Source organism: Gouania willdenowi, chromosome 7, assembly GCF_900634775.1.
Source record: "Gouania willdenowi chromosome 7, fGouWil2.1, whole genome shotgun sequence".
Taxonomy (NCBI): domain Eukaryota; kingdom Metazoa; phylum Chordata; class Actinopteri; order Blenniiformes; family Gobiesocidae; genus Gouania; species Gouania willdenowi.
Genome location: NC_041050.1, coordinates 21,869,624 through 21,887,848, shown reverse-complemented (window position 1 = coordinate 21,887,848; position 18,225 = coordinate 21,869,624). Strand labels below are relative to the sequence as shown.

Below are 18,225 nucleotides of genomic sequence, written 5' to 3'. Positions count from 1 at the left end.
TTTGTTTATTGGATTAGGGTTATAATCTCAGTACAAAGGTAAACTCAGTATGTGATAGAGGTGTCCCGATCCGATATCGAACCCATATAAGCCAGAAAATGAATATCGGATTTTATCAGACTGCATCTAAAATCACCGATATAAGCTCTCCGATAAAATGTTCTGCTCCAGCACTTCTATCCATCGGTGACTGTGGTTCACACTCCAACAAAGTACCCTACTGTTGCTGCCTATTATTCTCTGTTTGAGTGACATCACTTGATCAAGCCTTTTATAACATTCCACACGACAAAATAAGTCATAAAAGTATGTATGATTCGTACTGATATCGTATCGGATCGATGTCGGAATCGGCCGACGTGCAAGGCTGCATTATTGGTATTGTATCGGAAGTGAAAAAGTTGTATCAGGACATCCTAGTACGTGACACCGCTGTGTTTCTGTTTCAGGTGTCTGAGTATCGTTTGCTTTAATAATTGAGAGCTGTACTTCAGTTTATACTTTCACTGGCTGACCTGAAAAGGTCAGTAAATGAGCATATATACTGTAATTCTAAAACATTGATACCATTATTAATGTAACCAGGCGGTTAAAGTGTGGTAGTTTCCCACCGTCATATATGCCGTGAACACATCAGCCCCGTCGACAGGTGTCATGGTCTGAGTTCACATTGTACTTAGTTCTTCTTAAAATCTCAGTACGTGACTGCTACGCACTGAGATGTACCCGTACTGGGTTATACTGATTTTAAAAACAGTTACATTAGGTTAAACAGAGGGTAAAACATAACCTGAGTTTTTGCATTGCATGTAGATTGTCTGAACAACAATTATAATATACATCTTGAAACATTACAATATTAGAAAATACAATGGATTTTGTGCATTGGTTCATTTCCAATTCAAGCACTTGATAGGCAGAAAATCATTCTCTGCTCAAATCCTTTTTTGTGGTTTTTTAAGCATTAATGAAAGACTTTCAGCTATAATATTTCATTCACATTTCATCTGATGACAAAACTTGAAACATTTTTGACTGACAAACTAAATAAAAAATTACAATCATTACTCAGCATTATAATGTGAGCCGCTTAAAGATGGACTATTTGTCAATTAGCCAAACATTTGATGAATGATTTATTGATCAGACCGTGTTGCTGTGCAAAGGTCCTCATCGTGTGGGGTGGGACCCAAAAGTGGGTCTCAGAATGTGTCCCAAACACAGGAGAGCTGAAACTGACTGCATTCTCTACCCACTGCCTTTATCTATTTTATGATGAAATTAGAAGTCCTAACGGAACAAAGGATCAGAGTCGGTTTGAAATTATCACGGCTTTATTAATCAGACTAGGTTCAAAAAGCAGACATTCGGCAACATTTAAACATGGTAGCGGCAGGGAAAGGCAGTTTAACAAACAGGGTCAAGTCCACACCATGCATTTAGCTCTCCAGCAACAAGGAGTCTGACCTGTCAAGTGAATGGGAAAAATGTATCGATGTATTCCTCTCAAAAACGCTTTGCTTTCTGCTCCGGCAATACAAACCTGTCTGGATTTGACATTTGTCAAAGGGGTGTTTAAGGAAACAATGTAGGTCGGTTTTGGCATTATACTATGGAAGTGTCATACTCAATTGCAACAGGGCAGAAAGTTATGATGGAAAATAAAACATAGATCATTATTATTTTCCCAAATGTTTCTTTTTTTAGGTTAATAAAATAATTCTTACAAAATCACAAATAAACGCTTTTACCCCATTTACTCAAAAGTCTAGTAAGAACCTAGATTTAGATGAACAACAGAAGTCTGGCAGAAAAGGAGCATTTTTATCCTGCAACTGTGTGACAGAATAACCTTCTGTCACGTTAAAAATCCCCTGACCACAAACAAAAGAAAAAGGATAAAATCAAATTCCACTCTTGGTGTGTGATGCAAATGTAGCTCCTTAGTAATAATAGGAGAGAATTAAAAGTTAAATATGCCAAAAAACTTAACTTCTAGTTGAACTGATGAACCAGACAGTAGGTTGGATAGTATGATGTTACATAAGCTACATGTTTTTCTCAGCCACAGTAACTACAGAATACACTAAGCCGCTGGTTCAACTGTCAATACTCCGACATCACGCACATTTCCTCATGGATTAAATGCAATGTTGTGCCTATGGTAAAGCATTGACTGTTCGAATGTGAACTTGTCATCGTTTGATTAATGGTTTTGCCAAACCTTAATGATATTACTAGATTATACAATTTCTGCTTAAATGTATATTTTAAATATTTTTTATGGTGGGGGGAGGGTTGGTTGAGAAAAAAGCAGTGTTTACACTGTGTGTCTGTCTTTGTATGTAAAAAGCATTTATAATCTTTAGTCGACATGTGTCCAATGCCGTTTGCTGGGCTGTGAGTTTGTTGGAGTGGGTGTGTTTGGAGTTTGGCTCTCAGGGCAAAGAGTTCAACAGATCTTTTAGGAAGAGGTCTGGGTCTGGCACTTCAGAGAGGAGACCTGAAGGAATAAACATAACATTAGAATTAAGTGAAACAAAAGTTAGAAATAAGCTGCCAGTGAATTATTTTTGCACACTGACCCACAACATCAAAGAACTCTGACAGGGACTCAGCGGGCATGAGTTCATCTTGGAAGGCTCTGAGGACACGCTCTGTGGCCTCGTAGATGGGCATGTCATTGTGACGGACGTATTCTGCCAGAGAAAAGGACCAACCGCCCTCCGTGTTGCTAGTGGGTACTTTCTAAAGAGACATGATCAATGTTTTAATATATCAACTCTTTTTCTATACATAAACAAAATTATGCAATAAAAAACATTTCTCAATGATGAAACTTTCACAGATGTTGGCCCCTAAACACTGAAAGTTACCCTGAACATGTCGTAGACAAGATCCACCAGGCCCCAAAAGAGTAGAGTTGAGCGATAGACTGCATATTCCTTTGGTGCTTTATCTGTGAGTCTGGAAACATGAGGGGAAAAATGGAAGTTTTCAAAGATTAAAAAGTTATACTTGTTTAAACTCATCCGCATTCAAAGGTTTTTCACTAAAGTCACAGACATAGAAAAGCCTAAAAAAAAGGCAGAAGTGTCGCACTTGTTCGCTGTGGTTGCTGATACTTTGCGAGCATGTGTGGTGACTAGGAGCCTCCGAAGAAAGTACAGACGTGAGGTCTTCCATCTCTCTGGCGGTATAATGTGCATGGCTAGGATGGTGAAATAATGTGGTCCTTCCACATCATATGAACTCTCCACCCATTTTTCAGAGGGCTGCTCCTGGAAACTTTGCAGGTTTTTCTCCTCCCGGGACGTAGCCCTTGTACTGCAATGACAAATTTTGCTAAATACATACAAGTTGGATTTCAAAAAGACCAGCGAAAACCACCAAATGGGTCAAGTAGCAGGAAGCATGTATGTATGACTTTTTTGTTTTTTTTGTATTGGCATGCCGGTCGTACGTGTTGAGGACGTAGAGCACAGTGTGGATGATGTAAGCGATTAGGTGGATGTTGCTCTCCCGGCCTCCACCCCCTGTGTCCACGCTGAATGACTGTTCTGTAGCAAAGCGGAGGAACAGCAGTTTGGTGTCATGGATGTTGAGCTGGTAGGTCGGCTCCCGCTGACCTGTGCACTCCTGAAGATATGTGTTGTGCCTGTGTGACAGAGACACAAATGGTTGGAAAATATATGCCTTAAAGGGGAAGTGAAACGCTTTAACAAATGGATATATTTGGATTCATTGGGACTAGATTACAATTTCATTTAGCAAATGCTTTTAGCCAAAGGAACGTATCACATGAGCAGCTTGGGTTAAGGGCCTTGCTCAGTGATGTCCATGTTGGATTCTAACCCTCCGATTACAAACTTGCTTCCTAAACCATTATTCCACCATCACCCCACATTATATATATGTATATATATATTCCCCATTGTGTGCCGTCACATGATATTGGTCTGTAAACAACCATAACATGGCCTGCAACATGCACACTTAAACAAGGGCAAAGAAAAACTGGTATTGAGTGATTTAGGGCGTATTCACACCTGCCTGTTTGTTCTGACAGTGTTTTTTCCAAAGATCAATTCGTTTGTGCAGATGCTGAGAAGGTAAATCGAAGGCTAGCCTCTGGCACATGTGTGCTGTCAATTATGTACATATGTAGAGAGCAGGTAGCTGAGTTGTGTGTTACAGCAGTGGAACGACCATTTAGCAGTGCTTGAAGCTGCTTGCCATGTTTATAGTTGCATGCAGAGCGAGTGGCTAATTTTGTAAATTGTCAAGTATTAAAGAAACTCGCCTTGGATCATTCTACATGTTTTGAATAACGTCAGCTGTAACAGGTTAGGGCTAAGAGAGATCTACTTCATTAGGGTTTGGGCAGTATTTTGTCAGGCTGGGTCTAATATTTTGGTCCCTAGGTCAGATGCTCATCAAAATCTGGGGAAATGAGCAGTCTGAATACCTGATGTGCAGATGGAGTATTTCCATGTGTAGTCTGGATTCCCATTCATGTAAAACTGATAGAAACACGCAAAAACAAACTAGGTACACATGTTGTTGCTGCTCCATAGTGCTCCAGACGTCTCATGACTAGTTTTGTTTACACCGCCATGTTGGCAGAAGCAGCAACTCAAATGAATGATGTCTGCTTCAACCTTTGTAATGCAGCTGGCATGCTTTTATGTCTATCGAGTCAGCCATAACGGAGGACAAAGTTACAGATCTAAAGTATCCAGACATATAAAACTATTTGACTTTTCGTCATCCTACTCTGGAGAATGCTGAATTGCTGTTTTACTTGCCGTTTTTTCTGACCAAAGAGAGAACAGCAGCTCCGCAAATGACGGTTTGCAACTTTGTACCGCTACATCTCGTTGCCATGTGAACACAAATATGCATCAATCATATCCATATAGCTTCTGAATCCGAACAAAGCAGACGAGCCACAGGTGTGAATATACCCTTAATGAGCAGTTTTACTTAACCGGCCGTCTGTACTTGGACTTCCATGGCTCAATCTTTGAGACAAACAAACCAGCAGCTGAACTAAGCTATCAGGGCAAATAGCTGACCTCTAACAGCCATAAACAAACAGGTCTCCTGCCTCTTCAGCTGGTGGAGGAAAAAAAGCTGACAGTCCATTTATACAATAAAAGGAGCAGCTTTAGCCTTTGCTCTACTCACTCATGTCAGGGCAATTCTGGGCTGGCTTAGCATCCTCTTCTACTTTTTATTGGAAGTTGTAAACGAACACACTGGCACACTATCGCCCCCTCACAGTGAGGTCAGAAACGGAATTGTTAGATTTAATTTCTACTTGACTGCGTCATTTTCATTAATTTATTAAGTATTGTGGCCCACAAGTGCGAGTGCTTGATTGCGCAGATGTATTGTCCCCCCGGTATCAAGTTTGTATGCGGTAGACACAAAAGTTAAAAAATATACACTTGTTATAATGCCAACAATGTATAACAAAGATCCTAATGGCCTGATTCAGTCTCCTCCTCCCACCTGGCTAAGCATGTGGCAAAGGCCGATTCTGGCACATGTGGCCCCCAAACAGGAAGCAGTCCATTGCACTTGGTGTTAGCATTCTGAAGAGCCGCACTGTCCCACTCCTCTCGCCCACGGGCCAACCTGAACAAAGAACATAAAAAACATTTTTACTGAAAGCTTGTTATTAAAAAAAATAGTAATATAACTAACACAGGATGCGAGGTGTTCACATAAATGTGGCTGTTACCTGACAGCTGCCAGATGGCAGTCATAGTGGACAATGTTAAAGTGCGACACAGTGCTGTAGCCCTGCTGCTTACGAGGCTTGTTCTCAAACTCCTCCAAAGAAATGCGCTTTGTGAATGTGTAAATACCCAGAACTTTGGATGGCTAGAAGAAAACATACAAAGTAAAACCTTACTTTCAGAAATATTTTGAAGGAGAATGTTAGAGCCACATGTACTCAGATTCTCTGAATGGTGACCATTATGACCTAGGCAGTAACTCTGTCCTGAACATTTATGGTAAAACGTCTAAGTCAACATGAATGTCAAAACAATGTTACAAATATTCTCAGTACTGTATGTAGATAAATGCAAGTCATTTTGACAAACATGTATTTTGTTGTTAGGTGTGTTGGGATACCTGAAACTTGTAACCCTCTCTACAGATACAACAGGTCAATCCCGGCTCTTCGATGAGCTCCTCCATTTGCTTTAGCAACAAAGTCTTTGTTACCACCTGACCTTTCTCATTGGTCTGAAAGGTAAATACACAGATCAGACATTAGGTAAATAAATGAAAAACTCAGAGTATTAAAAATATAACTTTTTTTATGAGTACCGTCATGCCCAGAGTTCCCAGAGCCTTCTGTCTCATAGCCATTGCCATCCGCTTCTTCTCTGCTCTCGTCTCCCTGCGAGCTGCTTCAATCTTCAAGTTGACATCACTGTGCTCCCTCAGGGCTTCCAAAAGGTTTTCAGCCAGAGTCCCAATGCCTTCGTCACTGGATACCTGCTCCAGTTTGTGTAAGTTGGTAATAGAATCTGTGCCAATCAGGATCTGAGCAAAATGTAAAAAACAACAGTTATGTTGAGTAGTAAAAGGTTAATCTGGTGTATTTGCAGAGTGGATAGAATCAATTTTGCGTCAAACTGTTTTTTGCATAATAGGGCGAGAGATTAACGTTCCACCACTGACGAGCAAAAGTTAGTGTGGCAAGCTGTCAATACCCCTAACTTGACTAATGTCCCCATACTACAACCACTGTGCACACCACAAGAGTGCACATTTTGCAAATCTGTAATGTGACCAAAAAAACTGTTCACTGAAGCTGACATTGAAATACTGTGACAATAAAGAGACTTAAAAGTCATTATTTTGAGATGAGTCATATTTATGATAATGATAAGTTCATAATTATCAATTGTAAAATAAAAAGTTTTGAGACATATTTGATACAAAACCGAAACTATTAGATATAAATTCAGAATAATGATACATATGTCAGTCATTAGAGAAAAAGTAATAATAATCCTCTTTGTTTCTGTCCACACCATAATCGTATATTTAGTTCTTAAAAATGTGTTTACGGCTAATTTTACTGATAAATTATTGTTACACATCATCCTGCATGTGCAACAGGACAATGATGTGCAGAAATAATTATACATATGATGTGCAGAGATAATTAATTATACATAAATGAGTAGATGTACAAACAGTTAGAAAAAGAATTGTATTAAATACAAACCTAACGACATGCAAACAAAAAAAGCACACGGGTTGAAATAGTGTAATTGAATTGTGAAATTAGTGTTGTTAATGCTGCTCATTACGGAAGAGTACAGAGGAGCTGAGGATGGAGTCTGCCTCTGCAGAGATAATGAGCTGGGAGAACATGCTAGTCTGTTGGCTGTCCTACTGTCAGCTGAGCAAAGAGAATTCCTGACGGTTACAGTTGTCCTCTGCGTCAATTAATTCTCTGTGATGCATTTTTCATGCATATCTCTCAGGGAACGCGCGCGTCAAGTTGTATAGGTGTGGATGCGCGGCCAACTGTGACTGCTTGGCTCGTGTCTTGCCCACTTCTTCCACTGAGAGCATCGTGAGCCATTGTTTTTATACTTTTAGAATGTATTTGTTTGTAAAGGGGCAGTATTATGAAAAATTCATAATGGTTTTGCTACAGTAATATACATCCTGTTTTGGGGAGAGCAAATCGTCACACATCCCTCTAGCCTCATTCAGAGGGTCAAAGTTGTTATTCCACATATTGTAAATATATTGCATATTGTAATTCCCAAACGGGCGAGTTGGATTTTTATCGCTACTTGACGTCACATCGTGGAAAGTCCTCCTCCTGACAATCCTGGCTCCTCCTACCCAATAAGAATGTGAGCTCCTCCCTCTCAAACTACCACACAGCTGAAACAAACACTGCGGTTTAATGTAGAATATATAATATTCTTTATTGTCATATGTAAAGCTACATATACAAAATGTGTGCTCTGCATTTAACCCCTCCCTGAGGAGAAGTGGGCAGCAACGGTGTAGCACCCGGAGCAGTTCCATTTTAAGTACCAGTTATATCGCCTTGTATTTCCTTTGACATGATCTTATGTGTTTGTGACCCAATGTGATGCAGCGGTTGACAAAACACTGGACTATCACCTTGAATGGACTACAAGAACATGACGTAGCAGCTCCGGAGAATGTTTGAAGCAGCTGACTGACTCCGCTGCTGCACACATACCCTGAAAAACTGTTTGTCTGACTCACAATCACAATAGCCACTTAAAAAGCCATGTGTTTTACTGTAATGTGCAGTTTTTTGGCTAATATCAATAACAAGTGTGCGGATAGCAAAAAAAAAAAAAACTCGCTAGCAACTTTATTTATAGTTTTTCAATAGTTCGGTTTTCTAAACAAAATCGTAGCTTGCCATGTGGCAAGTAGATTGGATGCATTACTTGCTCTACCAAGTGATTTGAAAGTTCATGTAGCGCTCTATACAAACCCATACTGAAATAAGAGTCCAGATTGGACAAATGACTGCAGAGAGGTCTTCATCCAAGACATATAGTACCTGTGAGAGGGGATGCTGTGTAGCCAAACCACGAAGCAGTCTGAGAATGAAAGGTAGAGCGGGTCTGGAAAGGAATTTCTTCCACACATCTGCATCCAGACTGAAAAAGAGAGAAAATAATTAACACCACCACAACACCTAAGTTAAATGATTTTTACTATATCTTACTTTTTGGCATTGGGGATGTGTTTCTTCATATAGTCCAGTGCACTCTGAGTGATTCCTTTCTGTAGAATCAGATCTTTCAGCTGATGGCCGTTGCTGTTATTTTTAATTCCAGCTGTGATTTTACAGAAGCAATCCAAAAACACTTTGTCGTCTGCACTGTGCTCTTCATCATACCTTAAAAGAAATTAAAAAAATAATGTTTCGGATGTTGTGTATCCAAACTCTACATTAGCACAGGGACAACAATAAATTGATGTGCTAAGGCTCAAACATACGCAAAGCGAACTCTGGCGAACTGTCCACACTCCTCAGAGCTTTCATACTCATACAGAATTAGACTTTCCCTGCTTGTTTACCAAGCGTTTTTGCTGCCATATTTCAAGACCACTAGGAACATCTTTCCTAGTGTTGGCCTGCAGGCTGGCTTTAGCTTTGAGAGTAGAGCTTGTATTAGAAAACTCCAAGTTAGTATTAATAATCTTGTGTGTGCCAAGCTTTATTCTTTGTAGAGATCCTAAATCATGGAAGTTTGTTTTATTTAGCAAATAAAACATATATATATATATATATATATATAACTAAAAAAAATATACTTTTTTTTTCGAATTGTTTTTCTCAATTATGTTAATTTTGTAATCGTTGAGTATAATAATTGAAATCGTAATACAATTTTGATTACTTGCACAGCCTTAAATAAAATCCTACATTATCCACAATCTTTAGTAGTCCTTGTGCTCTTTTTGGGACGAGATTTAAAGGTGTTGGTACTTTTGTAGCTCGTCTGCCAGTCTCTCCTCGAAGCTGGTCTTCATCTCTGTTACACCAGGCAGGTGAAATGCAGGTCAGAGTTACATTTAATGCAGGTCGATGTGAAAAATACATGCTGAGCAGTGTTTTGTGTGACACTGCAGACTCAGCACGGTTGTAAAATCTGAGCGTTGCACTTAATTGGCCTGGCAATCTCCTCACAGATGTCCACCCGAGTATGTTTGAGCCTTTACTGTAAATTGTGTTTACACCTACTCATGCATATGCATGACGGTCCAAAAACGGCCTGTTTTTAGAAACTGTCTGAAAGTGACTTTTCAGAAGGCTAAAACTGGAGATGGGTGAAATATAGCATAGTACTGGACCTTTAAAGCGAGGAGAAAATGTTTTGGAACCACTGCCCTACACTGTTTAAAAGACCAAACTTTTTATTTTGGAGGTCATCTGTCAGTAAAAGCTGAACGTCACTTACTTGTCAAAACTACAAAAAGGTTTGAAGCGCTCAACCAAAATTCTCATTTTCTCCAGTTCACCGAATGATAAGTACGGGATAATGCGCAGCAGGCCCTGCAGCACACTGGGGTTTGAGCGCACAAACGGGGTGTTGATCTGGTCCAACAACATGACCAGCTGGTCTTTATCACCTGTGAGCAGAAGGTTCCCCTGCAAGAAACAAACCAGATTTATTTTATTTATTTATTTATTCAGTTTATTTCCGACATGGTTACATTCACTTTTTTTTTTTTTTTTCTTTTTTGTACATGCCGAAAAAGGAGACGAGAGAAGCAGTTTGCTTATCCGGGTCCCGTCCCCTGTTTTACCATCGCAAATTTACATGGGTTTACATGTCTCTCTGGTCAAAACATTCTTGATTTCTTCATCTGTAGTCAGTGTTGTCCTCCTCCTCTATCTTTGTTCGTGTTGGCCTTGTTCCCTGCCAGACGTTGTTAGCATTCCTCCAGTTCAAGAACAGTTCCTCTTTCGAAGGTGTTTGGAAGTTTTTTCCCTTTTCATCCATAATGTCACCTTGTTTTGTCTCTACATCAAGGGTAATCCAGCTGTTGTTAGTTCTATTGGCAGTGTTGTATTTTCCACTGTCTGATGATGGGATCAGATCCAACTTGTATAAACACATTATTATATCCTAGTTCACAAGCAAGGTAGTATTTTAATGTAATATATCTTAGTTCATAAACGTGTTTCTAACTGCTGTTGTTAGTTTTATTGGCAGTGTTGTATTTTCCACTGTTAGATTTAACTTGTATAAACACATTATTATATCTTAGTTCATAAGCAAGGTAGTAATTTCATTGTACAAGAAAACGTGTTTCTAACTGCACATATGACAATAAACACTTTGAATTTAAATTTAATGTAATCCTTAATCACCCCACCACCTAGCAATTGAAATGAATAAATGACAGACCTTTTTTACTCTTGGTTTCCACATTTAATTCAGTCTCCGTAAAATAATCACAGTCTGAGTTTTGTTTCCAGTGTTTATATAGATCTGGGTCCATATCCATGATTACCATCAGTAATGTTGTTGTTTAGGTGGATCCTTCGTATTTTCCCAAGTTGTCCATCGTTTTGATGAGAACTGGTTTTCCGTCTTCTTCTTCCAGGATGTAAATCCTGCAGTTTTTTGACCACGTCTTCACAATCTTTCCTCCTTTTTTTATTTGGCGTACCTTCCATGCAATGCTTGCATTTTGTTTCGTCAGGTTTTCATTGATGTACACCTTCGTTCCCTTGAGTTTATTTCCTTGCTTGAGTATTTCTCCTTTGAATTTGATATTCGTGAAGGTTATTTTTACAGCTCTGTTATCATTTTTCTTTGGCAGGAGATGGCAGGAGTTGATGTTGTCAGGGTTCAGGACAATGTCCTTTGACTTCAGGTAGTCAATGACCTGTTGTTCAATCGATTTTGTTTCTTCGTCACTCGCATAGCTCCTGGGTTTTATCTTTAGGCCTGTGATGATGACATCTTTCTCTCTTTCCTTTTGTTCCAGCTGTTCAACCCTCGCGTTCAACAATTTTATCTCTTCAGCATTTCTTTCATTCTTTTCTTTCAGTACCTTTGTTTCGCTTTGTAATTTTTCCAGTGAGTTTTCCAGCGTCTTTTCCAACGACTTTATCTCGGCAGATAGGTTTTGTAGACCCTCGCGTATCATCTCCTTGACCTCTTCCAAACCCGAATTGGGTTCTGAAGGGCCTCCCTGCTGTTTTTTCACCATTTTCCTTCAGTCTTGGGCCCAGTTTTTCAGGCTGTTCAGGCTGTTCAGCTGTAGCCAAGGTCGTGTTATCGGAGCAAATGAAAACACGTCTGCTCTCTCCAAAGACCAGAGATCCCAGTGGATATTTGATTTGCTTTGTGAATTGAATAACTCCTATGTCAGTTTATTTCGCTCTGAGACGAGATGCAATTACTAGGTCTTACCTTGTCCTCAGAAATCTCAGCATTGGCTTCATCCAGAATGATCTCCATTATGCTCAGAACTTGTTCTGCTATTGAGGCTCCTCCGCTGTCCTTACTCTCCTGTTCTGCCACCAAAGCCTTGGGGAAAATATAAGATATCCCAATCACCATCTTTATAATCCTCTTACATTTAGCAGATTTTCACAGCACTGACCCAGTTATCACTCGTCCATTCACGCTTACAATACAGTTAGTGGAGCACTTACCAGATTTAGAGTTCCCAGCATGACATTGAGTGTGTTCATCTCTGGCTTGACGAGCTGCTGTCTGTTGATCTTCACCTTTACACAATAACTAAACAACTTAAGCAAAACCTGTGAAAAATGTGTACACTGATGAGTAAAGTCCAAATAAAAAAAAAACCCATAAATTATTAATTGATTGAGAATAATTGAGTAAAACCATCACATCAAAAAAAATTGTACAGAAAAAGTATTGCTTACAGTAAGCAGATGTCTTCCTTGTTTGAAATCCTTGATTCCAGAGAGCCGGTTGAGCATACACTCCAGTCCTCCACACTGAGCCATGACTCCTGCCATCTTGTAAACCTCCTCATCATCTTCTTCCTCATCTATAAAGGAAGAACATTATTTCCAGTTGTGCATAATTGAACATGTATTTTATAGAGAGGCAAATCTAATTAACACAAACCAGTGGTGGAGTCCAGTGACTCTATGAACTCCTCAGTGGCATCTCCAAGTAGACCCCTCATTCGATAGATGATTCTCATCGGCTCACCCTGGGTAGTTTTTTAAATGGCAAACAGAGTCTGAGACCCACTTGAGTACAGCAGTGTTATATAGTTCTCATACCAATCTGCATGCAGCTTCCAGTCTGTTTTTATGTTTATTTGATTTGTTTTAACAGAAAAAAGGTTTGGGCTCTTACCTCGTTAGTGGGACACCACACCTTCTTGTAGACCTCTGCCACTGAAAGATCTAAACTAATGATCTTGTTGTTGACCAGAAGCTGAAGAAAAGCCAAAATTAATTTATAAATGTTTTTTAAATTGATATGTTTGAAAATGAACAGAATAACACTAGCATGGCTAAAGCAACTGTACACCAGTTAAAAAAGTAAAACACTGCTTTTTATACCTCCATGCCACTGTCATCTTCAAGCAGTGCCACCAGGTCACAGTCTTGGCAGATTTTATTCTTGATGTCCCTCATCAGTGGGCCGATACCAGGCTCATTACTGCTGTAAGGGTTTCCTGGCATACGGCCCTGGAGGAAGTCCTCCTGCTGAGGATCCTTCTCCAGAGTCACAAAGAACTCCGTCACCTCATTTTCCTCCTATACACAGAAGACACATTTTAAGGAAAGGCAAGGCAATTCTTTTGTATAGCGTATTACACACGACAATGGAATGTGCTTTACATGGTTAAAAAAAGTGCAACCGAAAACACTAAACAGTTTAAAAACCAATAAGAACATTGAAATATTAAACAGGGTTCAAAATTAAAATTTGATACATTAAATTAACAATAAAATGATTGTAAAATATCCTTCTCAGTCATAAGCAGTAAAGAAAAAGTGTGCCTTTAACTTCAATGTTCACATTGGATGCTGACTTCATTTCTGCTGGCAGTTTGTTCCACTGCTTTGCTGCATAACAACTAAAAGCTGCATCACCATGTTTGTTATAGATCTTTCATTTAGACCAACACAGAGGAACACCAGGAACCAGAGTTCCTTCCAATAACACAACACGTACCACATACTGCGCATGCGTGAACCCAGTATATACAGAAACTGTTAAAGGTACAGCAGGAAAACAAGATGTTAACAGTTTCCTGTGAACTCTGGCCTTCACTATCTGGCCTGTGTTCATAGATCTGGAAGACCTGCTGGGTTCATACCTGACTAACATCTCACTGATGTATTCTGGCCCAAAGCCATTTAGATATTTATACATCAGCAGTAGAACTTTAAAGTATATTCTGAGACTGATTGGGAGCCAGTGTAAAAACTTTAAAGATGTATTATGATGTTGGTAAACTTACAGCTGAGAAAGCAGTAAAATATTTAGTAATATTTGTTTTCGTATCTGTCAACCTGAAAATATCAAATTCTAGGAAATTATAACTCACGGGATAAATGATGCTGCAGAGCCTCTCAAATATGAACACTGGTGTCCTGTAGTCATCCAAGTTATACCGCTTGGCAGTCTCAATGCACACTGCCATGAAGGCTTTAGTCTCAGATTCAGTCCCTACAAACAAAGTACATTTAATTTGTTTATTACACATAACTGTTGAATTGAAAAAAAACCTCCATGTGTTGTGTTCCATGAATGTCTTATCTGTTTAATTTGAGTGAGCACAGACCTGTCGTCATGTCTTCTAGCATCTCCAGGAGCATGTCTTGAGTCTCATCAATCAGTTTTGTACGTTGAACCACAAGTTTCCTCAGACAGAGGTAACCATTGAGCACTGTGCCGACCAACCTGCTTTTAAAGTGCCGTTTAATGGACTCAACCTCAACAAAAGAAGAGAGCAACCCTAGAATAGTGACAAACAATAAAAAGAATTATATTCACATCAAAGAAAAGGACCAATGCCAATTTGACAAATGTTATATTCTACTGCTTACCAGTTAAACTTTTAAGGGCATATCCTTGTTGCAAGTCTGTACTTAGTGTAGCCTCCTCAAGAGCCAGCAGATTTGCAATTTCCTGAGCAGATATCAAATGTGGAATTTTGGACATTGAAAAACAAGCATCTCATACTGATAGTAAAATAAAAAAAATTGAATATAATTATAATAAATAATGCTTTTGAACTAAAATACAAACCTTGGTAATCAGGTTACCAATGTAGGGCAGGACTCCACGGGCAGCCAGGTAAACTTTCCAGTGTGTTGGCTTGATCAGCTTCTGGTACAAGCCCAGATACTCCACAGCACACTCTCCGGCCACACTCAGTTCATCCAGGTAACTAAAACAGACATGGTTTCAATAAAAACTGAAATAATGCTTTTCTCCAATATTCTGTTTGAAATGTTTACACCCTTGATTAAAGCTACAAGGAATTTACATAATGGAGTGGTATAAGTAACAGGAGAAAGGCAACTTAAAAAAAATCATTACAAATACATTATCAACAAGATATGAACCGTAAAGTGGCTGCACTGCTGTATACATTTAGTAGAAAAAAAAAGTTTATTATTAATTATACCTGGTGAGCAGGTCCAGGACTTGCTGTTTCCGGCTTGGGATTGTGGTAAGTGCCTCCACAATGGTGCAAGCAGCCTGCCTTGCAGCCTGGGTGGCAGGTGTGAAAAGTACCTGCAACAAATACACCTCATGTATTTATTATCAGGAAATAAAATAGTTAAAAAGTAAAATAACATGACTACCTTTTGAGTACTGAATTGACAACACTGCTGAGGAGTATGTTTCTAATAATTATTTTTTAATTGTGATCCCTCACCTGTCTCAGCCAGTTGTTGTGGCTCAGTTTGAGAAGGCGGGGAAAAAGGCTTTCACCTTTCCTTGACCTCATCGACTGCTTCCACTTCCACACATACTTTTCTAGCAGATACTGCTTCCGCAACTCTGCTTTCCCTTGAGGCTTTGAAACAGTCTCCTGGCCTGACATCATAAAAAGAACAAAAAACAACTTGCATTCAATCACTGTAAAGAGCACTGCAAAACAAAATACACAAACTAAATGAAAAGATTCTTACATCTGGCAGGAAGACACTTTTTCCAGGCATCATAAGACGCTTTCGGGTCCTTCTTGAGCCATAGTTGGGCCTGGGCATGGATTTCATTACTGTAGGGCCTGACAGTGGTCAAGCATTCAATAGCAGCATCCTTTAGACAAAAAAATGAGCACACATATCTGCATAAGAAAATGTGACATTAAAAAGATCACATAAAAGCATAGTACCACATGTACCACACCATCTAAAATGAAATGAAATAGAAACGTATGAACAACAAGGAAGTTTTATGAATGTTAGATATAATAAATGTGAAAAGTAGGGATGTACCCAATTTAAATAATTGGCCAAAACCAAAAATGACAAAACCAAGGATGAAGAACGAAATAAATAATTATGCCAATTATTAGCACCATTTATGGCTATGCTTGTGTACTAACCTCACTAAAATCTAAGCATTAAAGTGGCATGAAATGCCAGTGCTTGAAAATATTTATTTAGCACTGACATTCCAATACACAAAATAAAACAAAATTAAAATACAAAATACAATGTTTCTCAGATGAGGTAGGGTACAGTACGGGGTAGAAAGAAAGAGAGAGAGAGAGAGAGAGAGAGAGAGAGAGAGAGAGAAATATAGGGTATCATGTTTATTTTTAGTTAAAAATCATAATAATAATGATCATGGAAATTATCTTGATTAGAACATGAACTGAGAATATCTGGATTTCAGTCACGTGATTATGATGACGTGTGATGGAGAATACGCCTATGGAGGAAACAGTCCTATTGCACTGATATAGATCCAGTTTCAAGACAAAAATACGAACAATTAATGAACAAATATGTTGGGCGTGACCCGTATCTCATGAAGATGAGTGAGTTTTTGACAGAATTTACCGACCATTGAGGCTGTTGATATCACAAACTATCGGGTCCTTCAGACATCCTACTACACCAAACAGCAGGTGGGTCCACAACCTCTGCACGAAATGGCTGCACAATGATTATCATTTGGTCTTCGCCTGGGTGAGTGTTCTTATATTGTGAGACATATGATATTATATCATGTGACCCGACCGCAGACGTAGGTTTAAAATCCACTTTTTACGGCAATGTCCTGCGAGCTTTTTACATTTCTCAACTTTGTGAACAATAATTTTTCCTTTTCTCGGTTAGAATGATTGGAGCAGCCGTAAACTACACAAAACATGGGCATTTTGATTATTTCAAATGGCAGATCCTCAAGCTACTTCACTTCTTGCCCTTCATCTAAATTTCACGTTCTTGCAATGCAGCAATGTGACAGCAACCTATAAAAGCGCCAGTCTTGGTCCCACACAAGGGGGGGAGATGACCGGAAATGATAAAACCTATAGAAACACTAAGAGCGCAAACCTCTGCCAAGTTTAGAAGTGCAAAATCATCAGCAACATCCACATTATGCTCCAAAACTTGTTCTGAATACTGTATTCACAATACCTGCCGCATCATCTCCAGAATCCAACTCGTTCTCCCTTTTGACATTGTCTATTTATTTATCTATATATCTGAACAGATTTAATTTAAATCCATTCAGAAATTTTTGAGATATCCTCCTAACAAACATGCACTTTAACAGATGAACAGACAGACGCCAGTGAAAATATTACCTCCTTGGCAGAGGTAATAAATCTATTCAGGAGGCACTAAATATTGTTTCATTCCACTTACTTAGAAAAAGGGTTTCTTTAAAATGTGTGTTATCAATCATTCATACCAACATTATTCTTTATAGTTGTTTTTTTTTTTTATAGTATTCTGAGTAAAATATGGCTGGACAAAGGGGGTATTTGGATTCAGAAATAAGTGAAAGGGGGAGCCAAAAAGATGGTCAAATTAAATAAAAACACAAAGTTAATTTAGGTTCTTGAGGAGCAGTTTATCTGAGTTATCACTGTGAAGTCTCTTCCTGACAGTCTCTCACTGTCTGCTCTAATGTCCGTTTCACATCCATTGTGGCATGGAACGTTTCTTGTGCTTAGATTGGACAGAGGTGAACTTGCTGCTTTAATCCCATGTGCAAGTAATGATCTTTATAATGTGGACCAAGTACAGTCACGATGAAGAGCAAAGAATCTCAGTGGAACGTGTGCCGATAGATTCTAAAGCCAAATTCATGCTGGTGATGCGTAGTTTGGATATTTTGGAGACACACGTAGGAGTGCGTCTCAACACACAGGGCTACACATAGCTATAGTGTCGACATGACACGGAAATATAAATCACACTTGAGAGTGAATCTTTTATTTCACTCCGTGCTCCATTTCAACCTCTGCTTAGAAGACGCTTAAGTGCTCACATGTAATAAAATACAGCTACTTTGCGGACAAGTCAAACATCCTGTTTTGGCAAGAAAAGGGTTTCTTGTGCATTTCTTGGTGACTGAATTTATAGTGCTTCACTAATTTTGTTCCTTTTAATATCAACAGTCTCTCAGTGCGTCAAACACAGAACATAACATCAGTCACCCGAATAGGTCTCAATAATGAATATACGTAGCTGTCAAAGTT

At 39.0% G+C, this 18,225-nt stretch overlaps 1 protein-coding gene across 6 annotated transcripts in view; it reads right to left on the bottom strand.

The window, feature by feature from the left end:
• Positions 1-1,316: 1,316 nt before the first annotated feature.
• ubr4 (ubiquitin protein ligase E3 component n-recognin 4) overlaps positions 1,317-18,225 on the bottom strand; it is a 91,411-nt gene continuing 74,502 nt past the window's right edge. For all 6 annotated transcript variants that reach the window (XM_028451926.1, XM_028451927.1, XM_028451930.1 and 3 more), the window contains 25 exons: positions 15,695-15,824; positions 15,439-15,599; positions 15,184-15,293; positions 14,802-14,943; positions 14,600-14,681; positions 14,335-14,508; positions 14,098-14,219; positions 13,103-13,300; positions 12,894-12,974; positions 12,657-12,744; positions 12,449-12,576; positions 12,212-12,319; positions 11,967-12,083; positions 9,999-10,189; positions 8,759-8,932; positions 8,591-8,690; positions 6,346-6,564; positions 6,148-6,261; positions 5,750-5,892; positions 5,518-5,643; positions 3,464-3,658; positions 3,103-3,327; positions 2,877-2,967; positions 2,586-2,748; positions 1,317-2,503 (listed from right to left, as the gene is read on the bottom strand). In XM_028451926.1, coding sequence (XP_028307727.1) covers positions 2,439-2,503; positions 2,586-2,748; positions 2,877-2,967; positions 3,103-3,327; positions 3,464-3,658; positions 5,518-5,643; positions 5,750-5,892; positions 6,148-6,261; positions 6,346-6,564; positions 8,591-8,690; positions 8,759-8,932; positions 9,999-10,189; positions 11,967-12,083; positions 12,212-12,319; positions 12,449-12,576; positions 12,657-12,744; positions 12,894-12,974; positions 13,103-13,300; positions 14,098-14,219; positions 14,335-14,508; positions 14,600-14,681; positions 14,802-14,943; positions 15,184-15,293; positions 15,439-15,599; positions 15,695-15,824 — 3,447 coding nt within the window. In that variant the 3' untranslated portion in view covers positions 1,317-2,438. The remainder of the gene's footprint in view (positions 2,504-2,585; positions 2,749-2,876; positions 2,968-3,102; positions 3,328-3,463; positions 3,659-5,517; positions 5,644-5,749; positions 5,893-6,147; positions 6,262-6,345; positions 6,565-8,590; positions 8,691-8,758; positions 8,933-9,998; positions 10,190-11,966; positions 12,084-12,211; positions 12,320-12,448; positions 12,577-12,656; positions 12,745-12,893; positions 12,975-13,102; positions 13,301-14,097; positions 14,220-14,334; positions 14,509-14,599; positions 14,682-14,801; positions 14,944-15,183; positions 15,294-15,438; positions 15,600-15,694; positions 15,825-18,225) is intronic.